This window comes from Mercenaria mercenaria, chromosome 17 (assembly GCF_021730395.1).
Source record: "Mercenaria mercenaria strain notata chromosome 17, MADL_Memer_1, whole genome shotgun sequence".
NCBI lineage: Eukaryota > Metazoa > Mollusca > Bivalvia > Venerida > Veneridae > Mercenaria > Mercenaria mercenaria.
In genome coordinates, this window is record NC_069377.1 from 22141464 (window position 1) to 22161392 (window position 19929).

The 19929-nt window shown below is 33.7% G+C and overlaps 1 protein-coding gene across 1 annotated transcript; it reads right to left on the reverse strand.

Moving 5' to 3' along the window:
* Positions 1-5734: 5734 nt before the first annotated feature.
* Positions 5735-15095, reverse strand: LOC128549917 (tetraspanin-18-like). Its single transcript, XM_053527697.1, has 9 exons — positions 14972-15095; positions 14031-14240; positions 12186-12388; positions 11365-11478; positions 10623-10721; positions 8995-9066; positions 7700-7810; positions 6986-7069; positions 5735-5833 (listed from the first exon to the last, which is right to left on the reverse strand). The coding sequence occupies exons 1-9, from the start codon at positions 15093-15095 to the stop codon at positions 5735-5737; spliced, it is 1116 nt and encodes a 371-aa protein (XP_053383672.1).
* Positions 15096-19929: the final 4834 nt, after the last annotated feature.

Genomic DNA, 19929 nt, shown 5'->3' on the forward strand with positions numbered 1-19929 from the left:
CCAAATACCCGGTCTGCAATTGACAGGGAATTTTTTATACTTTCATACGTATAAGTCAATTACATTTTTAGTATTCATTTGTTTGAGTTAGCTTGTATTTTGACAAAGTGAAAAAAACATGAAACCCTTTTTTGGTAACTCGGACATGCTAGAATTAAGATGTTTGATTAAAATCATTACGTTTGCATGATCAATTTTGTTGAAATTTAAAGAATGGGGACTTCTCCATGGATCGGCGTGCGTTGGATCTTTTTTTTTAAGTTTTTGTATGTAAACGGTATTCAGTAACCAGTTGTGAGAATGAATTTAAACTTCAACATTCAACGTAATGAGTAATTGCATTTTAATAAGTTCCCAAAATCTGTTTTTCTTTTTACAAAAATGTTTGTTTTTTTTTACTTTTATATCATTCAGTTGACTGCAAGGCTGTTGAATAGTGTGCGTTGCTGTCCTCGGACAAAATCTTGTTGCGAAATTGTTCAAATGTTTACACACAAAAACATTTAGAAAATCTAAGCGAACGGCCAATTCAACAGAATTGTGTTTTTAACGACACCCCGAACCCGAATATATCATATTGTTCAAAAAAAAATGGGATTGACAGGGAAAGTATGGAGGGCCTTTTTTGGCTTTTTTTAAGAAAAATTTCCAAATTATTGTGATGTATTTATAACTTTTACTTTGCTTTTTAGATAAGATAAAAATAGACAAGATTTTTTTATTGTAGTCGCAGTTTGTATGAAAATGTATAAATTACACAACAATAGCAATAGTGACATGCAAACTTTTCTGATAATATGAGAGACTTACAAGGTATTTCATTTGATAAAAACATTTGTAAATTTGAAAAAACAGTAGGATCTTTAATTTGTATTTAAAAAGAAGATTTAATACAGTTCATTTACATAATTAACTGTCCCATAGGCAAAAGAGTCCCAAATGATTGTTTTTAGTCCAATTAAAAAATAAATCTCTAATGATTATTATTTTAAAACCTAGGGCGATAAAAGGTTTGCTCTAAAATTTTAAAACGTGAATCGGCAGTTTAAATTAGTATATCAGGACTTGATAGTAAATCATTTTTTCATTATAATTACAATAGTTAAATTTGAAGCCTCTTTCATCAATGCAATATGAAGAAAGTTGTACAAAGGACAATGCAACAGTACATGAATTCCATCCTCGATAGCAGAATTATAATGAAACCTATTTGATCCCTTACTTACACGCCATTGTATCTGCCAAATTCTATAACAATCAAAGCAGCTGTGATTTTATAAAATATACTTAAAAGTTTCTTGCAGAACGATTCAGACCAAAATTTTTCTTTGAAGTTTTTTTTTTTCTATATAATGGGATTGTTTCCCCCATTTCTCTTCTATGTATTTTCATGATTTACAGTTGCATTTTATTTTTGAGCACAATTTTCCGTAATGTTTGATAAAATAACATATATAATTTCACATGATTCAACATTCTAGCATAGTTACAACCTTTTAACTTTTGACTAACTCCTATAATTCAAGTTCTTTCACCTATATGTTCGTATCCATATGACAAAGTGTACGCAAATTAGCTAAAACTGCTTTCCAGCAATAACACGTCATAGAGTTCCATCCAGTGACACCACAGTCCGCATCATTCGGAATATAATTGCCAATATTGAGGAAATAGGTATATCAATTTTAGACATACTTACAGTTAATTTATTTTGACATGCAAAAATTGTTTTAGATACAACTATACATACATATTACTGATAAAATAAGGTAAAGTTCTTTAGTTGCCTTATGATACATATAATATACGTTGCGGCAATAAATCTGTATTCTAGACATAATTCAAACCTATTCTTTTTTGTAATTCTTTGTTTAAATCCTTCAGTCTTTGCAATATAGACAGATTTATAGTAACTAAAAAGTGTTAAAATGCATTTTAGCTTATTGCGTTTGGCATGCTTTGTTTTGTTGTTAATTGATCGACTTTCTTATTTTAATCTCACGTATTGGTCCATATTTACCCAGATGCCATTTTGTTTAAAATAACCCTTTTACAGTCTTCAATTTTGAGAGGGTACTTCGAGGCTGAGCAGTTAACGTCGCTGATTTCAAATCACTTACTCCTAACTGCTTTGGGTTCGGAACCTCGCTTGATGTATAGTATTCTTTTGTATGAGGAGGCCAGCCAGCTGGCTTACGATAGGTGGTTCTACCCAGGTGTGAGCCAGTGATGCTATATAACCCATGGGGACATTTCGGAATATCCGCCGGAAAGTCACCACATGACATATAAATGTGTTGGTGTGGCGTCAACCCTATCAAAAACAAATAAATCAAATACGGTTGAAGTGAAATAAGTTTGTTTGTTAAATGTCTCTTCAGTACACCTTTTATCATCTGTCACATTTGTCAACGATTTTATCAAATGTTTTAGCGTTTTTGTCAAATATGTCAGCGTTTTATCAAATTTATTAACTTATTTAGAGAGGCATTACACTATTTTACTTCTGAATTAATTGTCTCTCCATTAAGTTTCATGGCGTTATAGTAAATAATTAGATTTAAACATAACTTGTGATATGAAGTACAAACTTCTTGGAGAGAAGCAAAGCATAACGTGTCGTCAGTAGACTTTAACTGAGTTCATTTTTAATGTTTAAAGTATACAGACTGAAACTACAGTTGGTAAGAATAGAGTCTGGAACTTCAATTGAAATGATGGTACAATTAAATTGAAAATCGTATAGATATTCTAACCGACGTTTTAAACTCATATACTCATGATCTTTATATAATGTTTTGTTTGAGTTTAATATGTATACTACGTATTTTATGCTTTATCTAAGCTTTGGGCTTGAAATGTATACTAAGCATTTTCTTGTGTACCTGTCCTCAATGCGATATTTTGATAAGCGTTATAAGCAAAAGTGCTTATGTTCAGTGGTATATATTCTTCGGCCGCTGTCAACAAAACTGAAATCGGAAAAGTAGTCACACCTCTGGAAGGACACACTGAAGGAATAATTAACAGACTGTCTAGTTTAAACGAAAACCGTGCACAATTTTGAATTATAAAAATATTTACATTTTTTAATACAAAACTTCGAAATGAATCATTATGGTGTCAGAATAGATATGCTGGTACAAATAATATATTTTGTGAAAATACAGTAAAATGGGCATTATGACAATCTATTATGAGTGTGTTCATTGACTTCAGGTTCACTGTTCATTTCATTACGTTCATTGCTTTCTTTGTCATCTTCCTCTGCTCATATTTCTTTTGGCGTCCACTGGTTTCTTTGTCATTCTGTTTTGCTCAATTTTCTTTTGACATCCATTGGTTTCTTTGTCATTTTGCTTTGCTCAATTTTCATTTGTCGTCAACTTGATTTTGCATTCTGTTTTGCTCAATTTTCTGTTGACGTTCACTGGTTCCTTGCTATTTTGCTTTGCTCAATTTTTTTTTGATTCCTCTGGTTTCTTTGCCATTTTGCTCTGATCATTTATCTTTTGGCATCCGCTAATACCTCTGTTATTATGCTCTGCTCAGTTATCTAGAGTCCTCTGGTATATTTGGCATTTTTCTCTGCTCAGTGTCCACTGGTATACAATTTGCACTTCTTAATTTTCTTTTGTCGTCAACTGGATTCTTTGTCATTTTGCTCTTCTCAATTTTCTTTTGGAATCTACTGGTATTTTTGTCATTTTGCTCTGCACAATTATCTTTTAGTGTCCACTTCGGCGTCCACAGGTTTCTTTGTCATTTTTCTCTATTTTCTTTTGGCGTCCACTCGATTCTTTGTCATTTTGGTCTGCTCAATTTTCTTTTGATATTCACTTGTTTCTTTGTTATTTTGCTCTGCTTTATTTTCTTTTGACATCCACTGGTACCTTTGCCATTTTGCTCTGCTCAATTTTCTTCTGGCGTCCACCGGTATATTCGCCATGTTGCTCTGCTCAATTTTCTTTTGGCATCCGCTGGTTTCTTTGTCATTTTGCTCTGCTCCATTTTCTTCTGGCGTCCACCGGTATATTTGCCATTTTGCTCTGCTCAATTTTCTTTTGGCGTCCACTGGTTTCTTCGTTGTCGTTTTGCTCTGCCCAGTTTTCTTTTTCATCCACTTGATTCCTTGTTATTTACCTCAGCTCAAATTTCTTATGACATCAACTGGTTTCTTGGACATTTTGCTCTGCTTTATTTTCTTTTGGCATATGCGCACAGTACGGGTTTACTCGTTTATGTAAATAATTTTGATAGTCAAGATAAATATTTGACCGGTCTTACGAATTAGTAAGTATTCTATTCATTAAAGATATGTGTGTAAGAGTTTTATCCTTCGGGGATAAATTTAAACTGTCCTAAAATTTTAGGATACAGGAACAATGAGGGTTTGCTAACAATTAGGCGGTGGCGTTTTGTCTCTTACCGTTCCAAGGTGGTTCGTAAACTACCGTATGCTTTAATTTGTTTCTTTTTTCAGTGTTCGTTTGTCTAATTCTTTAACTTGCCTATGCATTTTGTACATATCACATAATACAGTTTTGTAATGTGACTGTTTCAGTTTGCTCTTTGACTTTATTTTAATAATAGATATTAAAATGAATATTTACTTTAGATGGATCTCTGTTGTATTGTTTTGCCCTTTGCTCATTTTGTCAGTGCTTGTACTGTCTAAATAGTTCATAGTATCTGTAATACGATTTTTATCAGAAAATATATACTTTTGTAGATGTTTAAATATATACATGTATTTGTTAATTAGATAGCGTCGTTGTCATCTATATTGATTTGTTTTTACGCACCTTGTGATATATTCTACATTGTAAGGCAGGATTGAACGGAAAGACGCCATAAAGTTTGATCGCAATTGAGAGAACCATGAGTAAACAGCACGCCTTAATTCATTTATTTTTTCATTGTCCTGTATTCATGCTGAAGCAAATTTACTTGTCTTTGTATTCAAATGTGCGGAAGAATACAGGCTCAGCTCTTGTTTAAATGCAGGTCGAAGTGTCACGATACGCAGTAAAGCAGACGTTTGTGAAACATGTGTAACCTTTTAACTGCTGAAATACGCAATATTACATGACTCCTTATACAAATTGTTGGTCCATAATGTCTTTAGTGCAACACAAAATTTTGCTAGGCTAAAATCAAAACTTGAAAAATATTATGTCATGTAATAAAATACTTATTGTACGTCTTGCGGGCCGATAGTCAAAACTATTGACCCTCGGTTATTCGGACCGCTGGCAACAGTTTTAATTGTTGACCTGCAAGTCTTTCATTAAGCCTGTACTTTTGCGTAAGTACGCCTTAAATAAAGGGCAACAAAATATCAAAACAATTTAAACATATTATATTTTACTTATAAACAAACTTTTAACAAAAATTGATACATTTGAATAACCTCCCAAATCGGTTATTATAAAGCCCAGTATCCTGTTCATGCATAACCACAAACAAGACTGTGGATTTTCACATTTCTCACTTGGATCTATTGGTCGTAACTATCACATTGTACTTCTAAACAAATTTTCTCCAAAACCTATGCAAGGTCCTAGTCGTACCCGAGTTGTATCGTAGCAACTCAGTGTCCTTACGAATGTAAAATCTCCCGAAATTGTATCAGCAAAATTTCGCTACAGTTCATCAGATGCAGTTCCATTTTCTGCACATTTGATTCTAAAGATTTTTTTTATTTTCACTGTACAGTAAGTATCTGTAAATTTCACCGTTCTGCCGGCTTGGCTGACTGCTGCTTGGATTCTTCTGATTTCTTCTTTATTCCATTTTTACAAATGATAAATGCCGATACAAAGCCAACAACCTACAACGGTAAGATAAAGCTTAAAGATTCATAATGCCTATGTTTATAAAACGGTTGCCACATTTTCTGTTATGAAAAGTTTCTTGTATAATCCCATTTTCGATAATTGTTTTCTATAATATTTGTCAAAGATCTGAATACTGACTAATATAGTAAAAAGTTTTACTGAATCTATTATTACTTCCCCGTTATCTAAAATGTAAGGGGCATTTGAATTATTTAGACAAATGAAACAACTTTTCCACAGATCACCTTCATAAAACATTTTAAAACATGCTCGGTCTAAATTTAGAAATATTCTATAAATTGTGAATCACTAGATAGAGGAAATGACGAAAAAATCTGTCGAAAGGCACAGATTACGAGCGTAAGACTAGACAACTGAACCGCTGAAAATAACTTTTAGCTCGACTATTCGAAGAATAGGGGAGCTATCCTACTCGCCCGGCGTCGGCGTGAGCGTTAGCGTTAGCGTGAGCGTCACACAAATGTTAAAGTTTGCGTACCACCCCAAATATTTTCAAAGTCCATTGAGATATTGCTTTCATATTTTGCATACTTGTTTACCATCATTACCCCAGTCTGTAAAAAGGAGGAAGCAACTCTATCAAGCATTTTGACTGAATTATTGCCCCTTTTCGACTTAGAATATGCTTATTGTAATGTTAAAGTTTGCGTACCTCCCCAAATATTTTCAAAGTCCATTGAGATATTGCTTTGATATTTTGCATACTTGTTTACCATCATGACCCCAGTCTGTAAATAGGAGGAGGCAACTCTATCAAGCATTTTGACTAAATTATGGCCCCTTTTCGACTTAGAATATGCTTATTGTAATGTTAAAGTTTTACTCATAGCTTATATTATACTATCAAGCACAGAGAATAGTCGTGCGCGCTGTCAACTGACCGCTCTTGTTTAAAAAAACAATGTCAAACTCTCTTTTAGTTAGGTGGACTCTTCTATATAGAAATTCGCATTTCCAATAATGAATGGGTAATTGTATAATTATGTGTAAATGTAATATTTCATACCTTCTCCACTTATATGTATTCACTGTTCGTCATATATATTGTAAATGTTGCCACCATGGACTTAAAGTCCAGTGGAATATATATGAATAAACTTAAAACTTGGTAATGTTATATTTACCTCAATAACAAACACAGCACCGGCTGAGGCGATTATATACATGCTGTTGTCTTGAAACCAACCAATCATTTTATCATAGCAACCCTGGAAAGAAAGAAAATAATCAGTTTTCCTTCACTATAGAAAACCCGGGTGGTGACATAATGAATATCCAACTACAAGTTCAATTTACTCAATAATTCTTAACCCTTACAATCCTAAATTTCTATTATGAACTTGTCCATCTTTAAATTTGGACAGGTCCATTATCTGGTGCACACCAAAAAGATACTGACTGAATGGCGAACAGTGCAGGTCATGATCAGACTGCACAGATGTGACGGCTGATCATGATCTGCACTGGTCGCAAAGGCAGAATCAATCGTGTCCAGCACAACAAGGGGTAAAATCTTAATAAGGGGATGTGAATAGTATCCAAAAATGGGATTGCATTTTCAAATGAAACTCATTTACAATCAATCTAATTTTCCTAATCCAATTAAAAGTCAAAATACCCATGTAAAGGCAAATTACATCTGAAGAATATATTCGGCCTTTTCATAAAATATCTTACATGTACATGTAGCTGACCCGCGTTTTTTTCTCAAAGAGACCATGAAACCGTATACCCTGAAAACAGTCAAAGATATAGTCGTCTGATATTGAAACTTTGCTTGCTCAACATATTTTCTCGAATCTTTCCTCTTTAGTCTAAACTGCAACAGCTGAACTTACCGTTTCAAAGTAGAATCCGGCCGTACCAAAATGACATAGGAGCTTATTAGAAGGTTCTGGTACCGCGGCTTCCTTTGACATTAACACACAACACGTGTCGGGATAATCAGTCTATCAAAACAAAAACACAGGAATATTTGGAATATAATCAACATCTTTACGAACAACCTACCTGTCCATATCATATTCTACGGCACTGTCCCGTACAACTGGATACTTAAAATATTCTCAAAAAGTTGTCCCCCTTTAAAATGAATATACCATTTGTAAAGAAATACTAAAAACTATCAGACTATAACAACTATGTTCCACCCAGGTATGTTAAATTTCAGCACTGCGACATCATCGTAAATGCATCAAAACGAAGATACAAGGTGTTAAACTGTCCGGAAATGTTGTCCCTTTATGCGGGATTTTTCTGAATCTTGTTTTGTACCGTGATACGCTGTACAATTGTCATATGAAACAACATTTTCTTTCTATGATTTGGTGTTGTTTGAATTTTATTCCACAAAATATGTGGCTAACCGTTAATACGTCTGGTAAATAGATCTAGAATTATTTTTGAAAAGAGGAGGTGTATGGTGACATTTTTCTGCCACGAGATAGCTAGGTAGCTATCACGACAATATTGTAAACTTTGCAGGAAATGTGTTCATTTTTCTGAAAACATTTCAGCAACAAGTACATATGTAATATTTTCTAGATATTCTTATTTATTTCCTGAAAAAGTTTTAGCGTAAAATTTCGCGTTAATGATTTGAACTGCTACGAGATGCTGGGAAGCTATCACGATAATATTTCAAACTTTACAGCAAAATTGTACATGTTTCTGAAAACGTTATCGCAATAAATCGTTTTTTTCTAGATATTCTTTTTCATTTCCAGAAACTTTTAGCTATTGAGGTAAACAGTTTTGGTATGCCATTTAATAGTTTCAAATGATCATGCTGATATGGTCAGGTTTATTTGAAACATATGTCTAGATTTACGCTAAATATCAACATACCCACTCATGTTCTTGTACCACATCATCCTTTAGCTCCATTTTACCGTCGGCCAAATGAATATAAATACATTTTTTTGTATTTTGTATAAAAATACCAATGTCTTTATGCTGTCATATTATGGATTCTGACGTCGGTATAAATGTGACAATGTGAGTTCTTTTCAAAATACAATGTAAAGTCATTGGCATATTTACTGAACAGAGATATTACCATAAAGTATATATAATTCCATTTTGCCCTAAACAATTGATTTTAAAAATTAAAACAATTAATTGTTTTGCTAACCTCTGGTCTTGTTTCATTCTTCCAGCGACTGTACCTGTAGTCCTCAGGTCCAGTAGCACCACAGCATTCTAACTGAAATTTACAAAATGAATGTAATTGCTTTATCACTATACATATTATATATAATTATTATTACTGCCCCATGTGGTTCTGGGACGATCTTTGTATGAAAAGAACTGGAACCACTGCCCTACCCTTGCATGATCGTAAGACTAACAGGGTCTTAACACTTCGTTTTGCTGTAACTCTGTGATTCCAGCAGGTATACAAATTTTGATTCCATACCTCATGTTTTTATTTTGATGTAAATGAGATGTGGAACCAAAATTTGTAGTCCTGTTGGCGCCATATCGGTACGGTGCCCCTAAAGTGACATGTTACACACTTTTTTTCCACTTAGGTAATGTGAGACTTTTTTTTATTTCCTTTAAACGAAATTCGTTTTAACGAAATAACTATTTCGTTTAAACGAAATAACATTCCGTTTAAACGAAATAGTTATTTCGTTCAAACGAAATCATTTCGTTTAAACGAAATCATTTCGTTTTAACGAAATAACATTTCGTAAAAACGAAATAACTATTTCGTTTAAACGAAATGTAACTTATTTCGTTTAAACGAAATCAGTTCGTTTTAACGAAATAGTTCTTTCGTTTTAACGAAATGATTTCGTTTAAACGAAATAGTTATTTAAACGAAATGATTTCATTTAAACGAAAAAAAAAAGTCTCTCATTACCTAAGTGGAAAAAAATTGTGTAACATGTCACTTTAGGGGCCATATAACCTATAATGTGTTGGTGCGCCGTTAAACCCGAATAAATAAATAGATAAATATTATTACTATTAATATCACTTTCAACTATTCTGGTAAATGACAACTCAAAATAAGTCTAGTCCTAAAATAGTCTTAAAATTATCATTACCTGCTTTCAAGTTGCAGTCACAGACACTTGGGGGCCTGAACCATCCCTGTACACCCCACTTTCATCCACCCCTGCCTAAGTTCAGAAATTATTGATGGTAAAATACATTTTTAAAACACGCTGAAATGTTACAAAATGCGTTTTATGATCTTCACATACACTCAAAACATGTTAAAATGATAAAAAAAATATTCGCTAGACCTAGCCAGGGGCGTTGGAGGGTGGGATGGGTGGGGTGTTCCTGACCACAAATGTCTGTGGTGTGGTTACAATACCAGATAGTGAAATAAATATATTTTAACTGCAAAGTTAATTCATAGAGTGAAAATAATCAGTTTTGCACAGAGCGCATAACTTAAACGGTGTCTGGTCCGCATTCAACGGTGCTTAAACCAAAAAATACAGATTGCGTGCTACACAACAATATTAAGAACTAAATTAAATTATGTTTAAACAGATTTTCAATATGGATAGCGCTTTAAACTTTTGTTCAACACGCTGCTTATTTTTTGTCTTTAAAATATATTTTTGTATTTCTCTGGTGTCCAGTTCCAACCAGCCAGGCAATTTCTTCGTGAAGAGCTAACAACTTGGTGGGTGTACAAACTATCTGCCATACATGTTAAAATATTTATTTTGCCCTTAACTGCAATACGCAAAAAAAGGAAAAAATCAAAAATCATATGTACAATACATTATCTACCTCAATTTGAACGTTGTCCCAGGTTGTCCCTAGCAACGTATCTGGGAGATAATGTTCCGTTACTGATTGTTTCAACTGTGTTCTTAGCTTGTCCTGCATCTGAAAAAAAAATCGATTTCTACTTTGTTAACTTTTATATCATATTTCGTTTGTAGCCAAATCATGCACTCCCCATGCACAAGCGAAATGCATTCGTCTGCACAAGCGACCAGTAGGTTGTTTTGTTTTTTCTCATGCTCCTGTCGAAGTGAAGGTTGGGGTGGGGGCATGATGTACCTTTGCCCTTGCTCGGTCGCTCGAATATTATCGCTAGTAGATTCTTGATATTTTAGTGCATTTTGTGACTTTTTAAAAATGGGTGGAAGTCTTTAAATGAGTGAATTTATAAGCTGTTATTTTTTGGTTTGGTTAACATATTTTCGCAATGTTATCACGCGGCAAGATTTTGGTCCAAACTTACGCAAAATTTCAAGAAAATTCGTTTAACAGTTTTTAAGATATTGGCAAAATAACAATGGCGGGCTAGCTGTTTTGTTTAGTATATAATACTAGAAGGTTTTTGTTCAAATATTAACAGATAATCACTTCACGAAGGGTAAGTAAACATAAATAAAGAACTGTATTTAGGTAGTTAATTCCAGAATTAGTTTCATTTTTGAGATGTTTATTTTGTCATATGCAGGATTCACAATGTAGGACGCATATGGCGTTCCATAAATGTGCAATTGACTATATTACTTACGTCTGACATGAGAGCCGAGAGCACGGGTATCGCTGAAGCACTGTCCTTGCTGACAACTACCATTACACCGAGTCCAGCTTCCATCACAGTGATTACACCAACCAGTATAAGGAACTAGAAAAAAAGCAACAAAATTAAAAGGAAGACTAAGCAAATGTTAAAATATGTGGTATAACCTTTTCAATCCATCATACCCGTCTATGCACATCGTAGGCTGAGCGCGAATCTATTGTAACTGTATATGAATAAAGAACTAGTTACAACAGTTTCGCGCTCAGCCCTCGACATGTCTCTGCTCAAACAAAATGCGTCAGATACCTGACCAATAAAATGCACAGTAGTTATCTGGTTCATGCCTTCGTGCATCATGCAGCAAAACATGTATTTTGCGGAACTTACTTGATAGCTATATCTTCAATTGAAAATGTAGTGTATGCATAATAACTGCAATTATACTGATCAAAGCAACTGTTTGTATCATTTTTGCCAAAACTAAGACGCATTATTTTGCGTGTTTTCCCAAAAGCTACCTGATCTTTTAGGAAATTTGAACTGTACGTAGAAAGTGCATTTGTGATTACATCAACAAAATACATATTTTAGAACTGATAAAGGGTAAAAATTTCATCATTAATGATAACAAACAATCGGTCAAACTGGTAACTGGCCGGTTAGAACAGTATAGAAAATTTGATTTCTTTTATACAGACGAATTTACAACGCCTTTAGTTGCCCTACAGTTTTGATTATTTATGCGCATACGCTCTTTTCCCATAACGAATCTCATTTTGTTAATTTGCTGTACATTGCTAAACACTTACCAAAGTTAACAAACATTTGCTTTTCTGTACTGCACCACAGCAACCTAAGAAAGCTACGAGAAGAGCAAAAACTCCCACAGCTAACAGGGCGTAGCAGATCATTTTGAAGCTTGAACTTGACTGATCCACATTCAAGATGTCGAAATACGTCTCGATTTTCGGATCTGTCATCATCCATACTCCTACACCAGATAGTCCACCTCCTACAATCTGTTATGTAATTGTAAAACGTAATTCGTAATTTGCAATAGAAATATTTGAAAATTATTGGTCAAATGGGATTAAATTGGACAAAAAAATGGTAAAATGGATGTTATGCATACCCTAAAACCCAACTGTCCATCTCCTACAAGATAATATTTAGTAGTAATGAAAAATTAATAGTTTATCGCCTAAACTTGCAACAGAAGTATTTGAAAACTATGGTAAAATTTAATTAAAGTGGACAGAAATAAGGTTACAATTGATAGAATGTACAGACCAAAAGAGTTTTAGAAGAAATGGGTCAGCATTCATCAACATTTGAATCTGAAGTTTTTCTCTGTTTCCCATTATATTTAGTACGTGCTTTCCTTTTAATCATTTTGTACCTACGGCGTTTAGATTTTAATAACTCAATATTTTCCGAAGATTTCTCTTTTCTAAAAGATTTATTAGCTGCTCTGAATTCTCGCTTAGCTAATTCACATTCTTTATTGAACCATGGGCTCTTATATAATCGATTACTTCTTTGTATTTTATCAGGGGAAGATTTACCAAAAATGCTTGCACTTTTATCATACAAAATACTTGTTATCTCACTTATTCCAGCATCAATATTTATTTCCATCGATACAATATTACTTACAATTCTATCAATGTTCAAAAGTTCAGAAGAAATAACATTTCTATAGCAATCAACCTTTTCACTATCCCATATAATTTTGTCACATACATTTCTACTAATACTAGTTTTATTCGATGTACAACAGTTAAGTGAAATTATTCTCGTTTCGAAATTATCAGGCTGTACGTTAATTTATTGATCTTGTTTGGCGGGAATTTAGAACGGGGTTTTCGTGGTAATTCGGGGGTATTTAAGCGTTACACAGGTGTAGTCGTCACTTGAGGCTAGAATTTTGACAGCAGTACACATCAGGACCCACCCACCCTCCCTTATTTGAAGCTGAACTAAACTATTTAATGGACCATGGATATATCAGAGACTTCTAGCTTTATCGCTTTATAAAATAAGAATTATTGTGATCCGACTTTAGAATAATTAATTACACTATTCATTTGGATTCAAAAACATGAATAATATACATTTAGAATCATTATTTTAAATAATAGTTTCGGAAAGCTGAGTATTTTAGTTTTGAATAACACGTTTGTACGATTACTAAAAGTATGTGTTAGTTTCGTTTCAGAATATCTTAAAGAATCAAGCTTACAATCCATGCCAAAGCCTGATGGGTACAACAAGAGGAAATCCACACTATAGAAATGTTGTATTTACTCCGCGAAAAATGTAAAGATATTTGCTGTCAAAATACATAGTCTAAACCTATACTGAATCTGTTTTTTGTTCTGATAATTGAGACTAGAGAATAATTGATTTACTCACAGCTTTAGTGTGAGTAACATTTAGATTAACTTGAATAGGACAATGTGCCATTATGTGGTGAAACAGAACGTAAAAATTACTAACCAAGGGGAATAAATCCTCCGAGCATAATGCGTAATCAATTACGCTATTACCGTTCGCCGAAAAATAAGTGAAACTACCTATTCCAGCATCGTCACCTATTCTGCCGTTTATTATATACAGATTACTACTTTTACATAGTTCCAACATTCTATTACCTGATGTATTAACTATCGGGTCCATAGAGAATCTATGAGGGATATTATCAAAACTAATACCATCACTGTCACAGTTTTTATCAATTACTGGAATAAATTTATCATAATGTGAACTTCTTTGAACAAAGTCAGACTTATTGCCACATCTAGCATTTACATCGCCTAACACGGCTATTTTTCCTAGCTGGGAGTACTTACGTACACCTCTTTCTAAAAGTTCAAAAAAACCTTCTTCATGCATAGTGAAATATACAGAATTACTGGGAGGTATGTATAAACAACATAAGTAAACATCACTTTCCAATTTGAAAAATGATTTACAAAGTTTGATCCATATAACACTGCTATAATCTATTTCAGATACTGTAATACCCTCTTTTAAGCGGCTTTTATAGAAAATACAAAAATCACCGTGACCCCTTTTCGTGTTTGATGTTAAACTTTCTGGTCTAGGAACTGTAATACACTCATATCCGTCTAATTCGTACAAATCTTTGCTTTTTTGCCAAGATTCACAGAAACAGAGAATATCAAAATTTACTACAAAATTGATAAAGCCTTCATCACGAATACAACTATCTAAGCCTTCAACATTCCATGATATAATGGATAAGTCATACTTTTCTCTACTGTCCTAGTAATCATTATCTGCACGAGAACCTGGATTAAACAGTTTATTGTCAATGAAGAGTTTATCTCGCACTAATACAGCCTTTTTTCCTGAATTCCGTGCCTTGATAAGTTCTGGGATAAGGGCCTTTCTTCTCTCCTTCACCTCAGTGGGAAATTGTTCAGAAACATTATAATTGCTATTATCAGTTTTAGTGCATTTTTTACCAATAACTTTGATTCCGTGTCTTTGAATTTTACAACGACCGGTCGAATTTTGCCCGGAATAAAACTTCCGATTCTGTGAGCCCTGTCAATATGTACTTTAATACTTGCCTCCGGAATTTTCAAGACCGTAACACAGAAATCTATTACTTTGGCTTTACAGTTTTCAGTATTGAACCCTGGTGTAATGTCTGGCATTTCCGACGGCTCGATCGGCTGACCTGACACCATTTCGGCAGTACCATCAAGGATACTATCTTCACGTACTGACCACGCAGAGCCGTTGGGTTTGTTTATGTCTGGACGTCCTAGGTTCTGATCCCCGTCATTGCCCCTCGAATGCGCTATATTTTGACCCTCACCTGGAGACAACGGTTTTACCTGTGAATTGCCTTCGGGTATTCCAAAAAAACATCAAATTATCACGCATGGAGCGACACTTGCGATCGATAATTAACTCTTTTATGTTTTGATTTTCTGATCTCAGGTCACTGTTTCCTTGCTTTAATATTTCAACATCATTTTGTACTTGACCTATATTTTTCTTATTGACATCTGTGCACTTCGAATGTGTGTCATACTGTACACTAATGAATTTTTGGCTTTTTTCTATATCGCTTATTTTCAGCTCCATACTATTCAAACGTGATGTTATGTCAACAACAGATTTTTGTATCGAATTCAATTGACTTAATTTCTGGTCAACATTGTCTAGCCTTTGTAAAATACACTGCAAAATGTCATTCTGTTGGTTCGGTTGACTGGACTGGAAGAGTGTATATCAAAATCTCCTTGATCAAAATCCCCTCCACTGAAAAATGACAGGGTGTTACAAAATCCCCTTCATACTTTTGCAGGGGGTATCATAATCCCCTCTGTGATTTTCATTATAGATATATAGATATCAGTGCTCCAAATTATATTATGTTTGCTAAAGGCATTGTATTTACGTGTTTTATGCAATAGACTTTTAAATCGTATATAGATGTATTTGAACTTAATGAAATAAGTAAAAATCACAGAGGGGATTATGATACCCCCTGCAAAAGTATGAAGGGGATTTTGTACCACCCTGTCATTTTTCAGCGAAGGGGATTTTGATCAAGGGGATTTTGATTGTCTCCCTGTACTGACGGACCAGAGTTCATATTCATGTATGTTGGTGGATATGGGTACACTGGGGGTGATATGAAAGACTGATTACCCTGGTTACAAGGTGCAGATAAGGGCTTTGACATATTCAGAGACGAACCACTATTTTGTTTAGTTGTATTAGTCGCCATTTGGACCTTTGTCTGTCGGAAGTGTCTAGAGGTACGGATCCGTACCTCTAGACAAGCCTGTTAGGGGTTTTCTAGGGGTACGGACCTCATTTTTCTAGAGATTTAGGGTTATTTATATCTTAAATTTTGTTAAAAATGAAATAACAAGTTAGACTTAAACAGTCTTCACTTAAAACTTTACAGATACCAGCGTTCACCCGATTGTTTACCTTCTCTTTCAAAACCTAAATAACCGTGGAATTCCAAATCAACACACTCACTGATCCGTGCCAATTAGTTTATCGTAAAATAAACTGTTGATAACAGCTAGATTAATGAATGAATCTATCTCTTAAATGAATTCTATTTGAAATTTAGCAAAAAAATAAATAAATAAATTAGGCATAATGATATGCACCTATTTATTTTGTTATTTAACAAGGTACAATGATAATCGGCACGGAACTGATTGTTTAATAATCGATTAAGGCCTAAAACAAGTTCTTTGTTTTCGTTAACATGCTCAAAAAGTTAGGGTAGGTAGGTCGGAAATGTTGTTGTTTTTTTGATTATTTCTTTTATTAAGGGAGTCTTTTCGGAAATTATTTTTGTGTCAAAAATGAATGCAAATAAAGGGGTAATGCCTTTAGAGCATCAGTAAGTTGTTTTCTAACATCACTGGCCATGTTTAAAGCATAAAAAGTGCGGTTTTGCAACTTTATGTTAAAAAGTTGAAAAAATATTCAAGGCCATAAAAACATTTAGGGTCGGGCCAGATATTTAGGGTAGGTCGGGATACCGAAAAAAAAACAACATTTTTTTACGCCTAAGCGACATTAAGTAAAAGAAACTGTTTGTGAAAACGTCCCTTGTATCTCGTAACGGCTACCAAATGTGTGCAAAACATAAATACACTAAGGGTTAATTAGAAATTTAAAAAAGTTTTATCCCAACATATGTAACATTATTTTGTTTAATCTTTATATCTTTTTTTCTGCCAGTTCGAATCCTCGTGATTTATTTGGTGTTCCTCGGTTATTTACGTTCCGAAAGAAAATGTCACAAATCGGATGATTGTTGTTAATCTGTAAACCATTTAGATCCAAGTTTAAGGTGAATTTTGATGAAGTGTTATTTGTTTTTTCATTTTCAACAAAATTTGAAATGTAAATGAACCTTAATCTTTAGAAAAACGGAGGTCCGTACCCCAAGAAAACCCCTAACAGGCTTGTCTAGAGGTACGGATCCGTACCGCTAGAATCAGATTCTAGAGGTACGGATCCGTACCTCTAGACACTTCCTTGTCTGTCTCTTAGCCTCAGTGTCCTTTTCGTTGGGCGTAATATCTTTCCGTTTTCTACCCATTAATAACTAAGATTATTCCAGCAAATAACTCTCGCAATAACACACCCAATAATCCATATTCTTGACACAGTTCACTATTGATAAAATCCTTTTGTTATATGTTTTATTTAATATTTAGTACGCTACAATGTCTAGAAAAATAAAAAACACCGCCATTTTTCCGCGCATGCGCAATTTAGAAAGATTCTTAGTCATAAAGGACGGATTACACCAAACCGGAAGTGACTACTCAGTGTTACATGTGAAGTAGTCCAAAATGTAGTTCCATGCTATGGATGAAATAGTATTGAGAATAGATCTAGACCATTTTCATTGTAAATTTCTTGGAATAAGTTTTATTCTTTGCGAAAAATGTCTACGTACCTAAGCGTAACTGCTAAACGGGTGTTTTCATGGGGGCATTTTTAGAGGGTGATGTTTCTCAGAACAGATTATTTTTCTTATATTCAACATAACATGTCAATATTTTTCTATTTTTGATAAGAAGACATGTTATACTAAATGACCATATATGGTTTTCATATCATTGAAATGCTCTAAAGTGCTGAAAATGAGGTCTGAATGTTTTGTTATTAATATGAAATAAATAAGGAATTGAATTGGTTGAATGTAACCTATAAAATCAGATTGTTATGGACTGGTTAACAACCGCATTTCAGAGGTCATTAAAGGAAAAAGAAGTAATGAAAAGCAGACAAATCGCAATAAAAGGTACTTATTGCGAACTAAAATCAAGATAAAGCAATTCAATGAGCAACTAAGACTAACTTAAGTAAAGGAACCAGCGTGGGAGCCATCTGGTCTAGTCGCGTAATGGCTGCCAGGTATTTGAACACTAATTTTTCACTTGACATGGCAACAGCTAGTGGTCTAAATTAAAGGTAGTTTCTGTTTAAATTTTATTGTGGATGTATTTTTGACATTTTGGTAGGAAAAATGGGAGAGCAGGTTGTATTTGGTGAAGTGAAGCTCAATTTTAGTGTGAGTAGTGTTTCCAGGTTTTAATGTGATTTTACAGTAAGCAAATGTGACCAGAGAAATCTCTCTTAGAAGATACATGACCCCAACTTTTCTCTTCATTTTATATCAGTTTTATCATAACTCTTTAAAATGAGGTAAGGATTTGTTCTCTGAAATGGGTCTAGCTATGTTTGGTAGCTCTTTAATTTTGTCAGTTTTATACAGAATATATAGGGAAAACTATTTACCTGTTTGTGACTTATACAAGCAACCAGCTCATGTATGATACTAAGCACACTGAAAAACACAAATATTGACAGTGTGGAAAAAAGCTAGAACTGGATATAGCAAGAATGATTAAATTTCAGCAACAAGATCATCTACAATTCTTTCTGTCTCACGAGCTAATCAGACACTGGAACTAATTAAACCCTGTTACATCTCTGAAATGCTGGAGTAAGTATGGAGTTAGCGTTGCAGAATGGAAAGATTTTAGTTTGTTTTTTGTGCTTTTTTGCTGTGGGACTTCAGCCATATTGGTTTATCTAAAAGAATAAGAATTATTTTTTTATTTATCTAAGTCATGGAGATAAGATATAGTGACTGCATATTAATCATCTTAAAAGTTTCTATAGCTATATATCGTAATCTTCTAATTTTTAAAATTGTGATTTACTTAACAGACTTCCATAAGCTGACTTGAAACTAAGTGAAATCATTGTAGATGCTCTTTTCTGTATGTTTTCTATCTGTTTAGTATTTAATTCTCGACAGAAATGACATGTTAATGGTAAGAAATTGAAGTTTGAGAGAATTAAAGAATAATATATATATATATAAAGTTTTCCCAGTTTCCAAATATGACTAACAATACGTTTTAAAACATTTAGTTGTCTGGAATTTTTCTTACAAATATTTGGAATAGGAGTCTCAATAGAAACACCTAGCAAATTTACTTCATCACCACAGGTTATTTATTACCAGACAAATCAGTCTTTAGTCTTATGTCTTATAGTGACTGGGTGTCAGGATTGGCTTGCATTTTATTATCAGAAAACCACTTTATCAAAAATACACTGTCACGTTCGTAAGTAAGGCATACTTACTAGTAACTGTGTGTAGATCATGGTTTGCTAAGGACAAGGTATTCTCACCAGCATAGTTGAATAGAGCTTCCCTTCATGACAAAATGAAATATGTCATTAAAGGAAAATGTTTAAAAACACAGGACCTAATATCGTGCCATGCGGAACACCTTTATATTTTTTGGATATCACTTTTGAATTGATCTATTTTAATACACTGTTTTAACTGACATTCTAACACGATACGCAGCAATTGCTATATAAACATATGTAATAGTTATAGTATGTGTGAGAGTGTGTTACCAGGATATATCAGAGCTAGGGGTACATCGAGGGTATTTTTCTCTGCACATATCGCCGAGGCCGGTACTACTTTATCATTACTACTGCTAC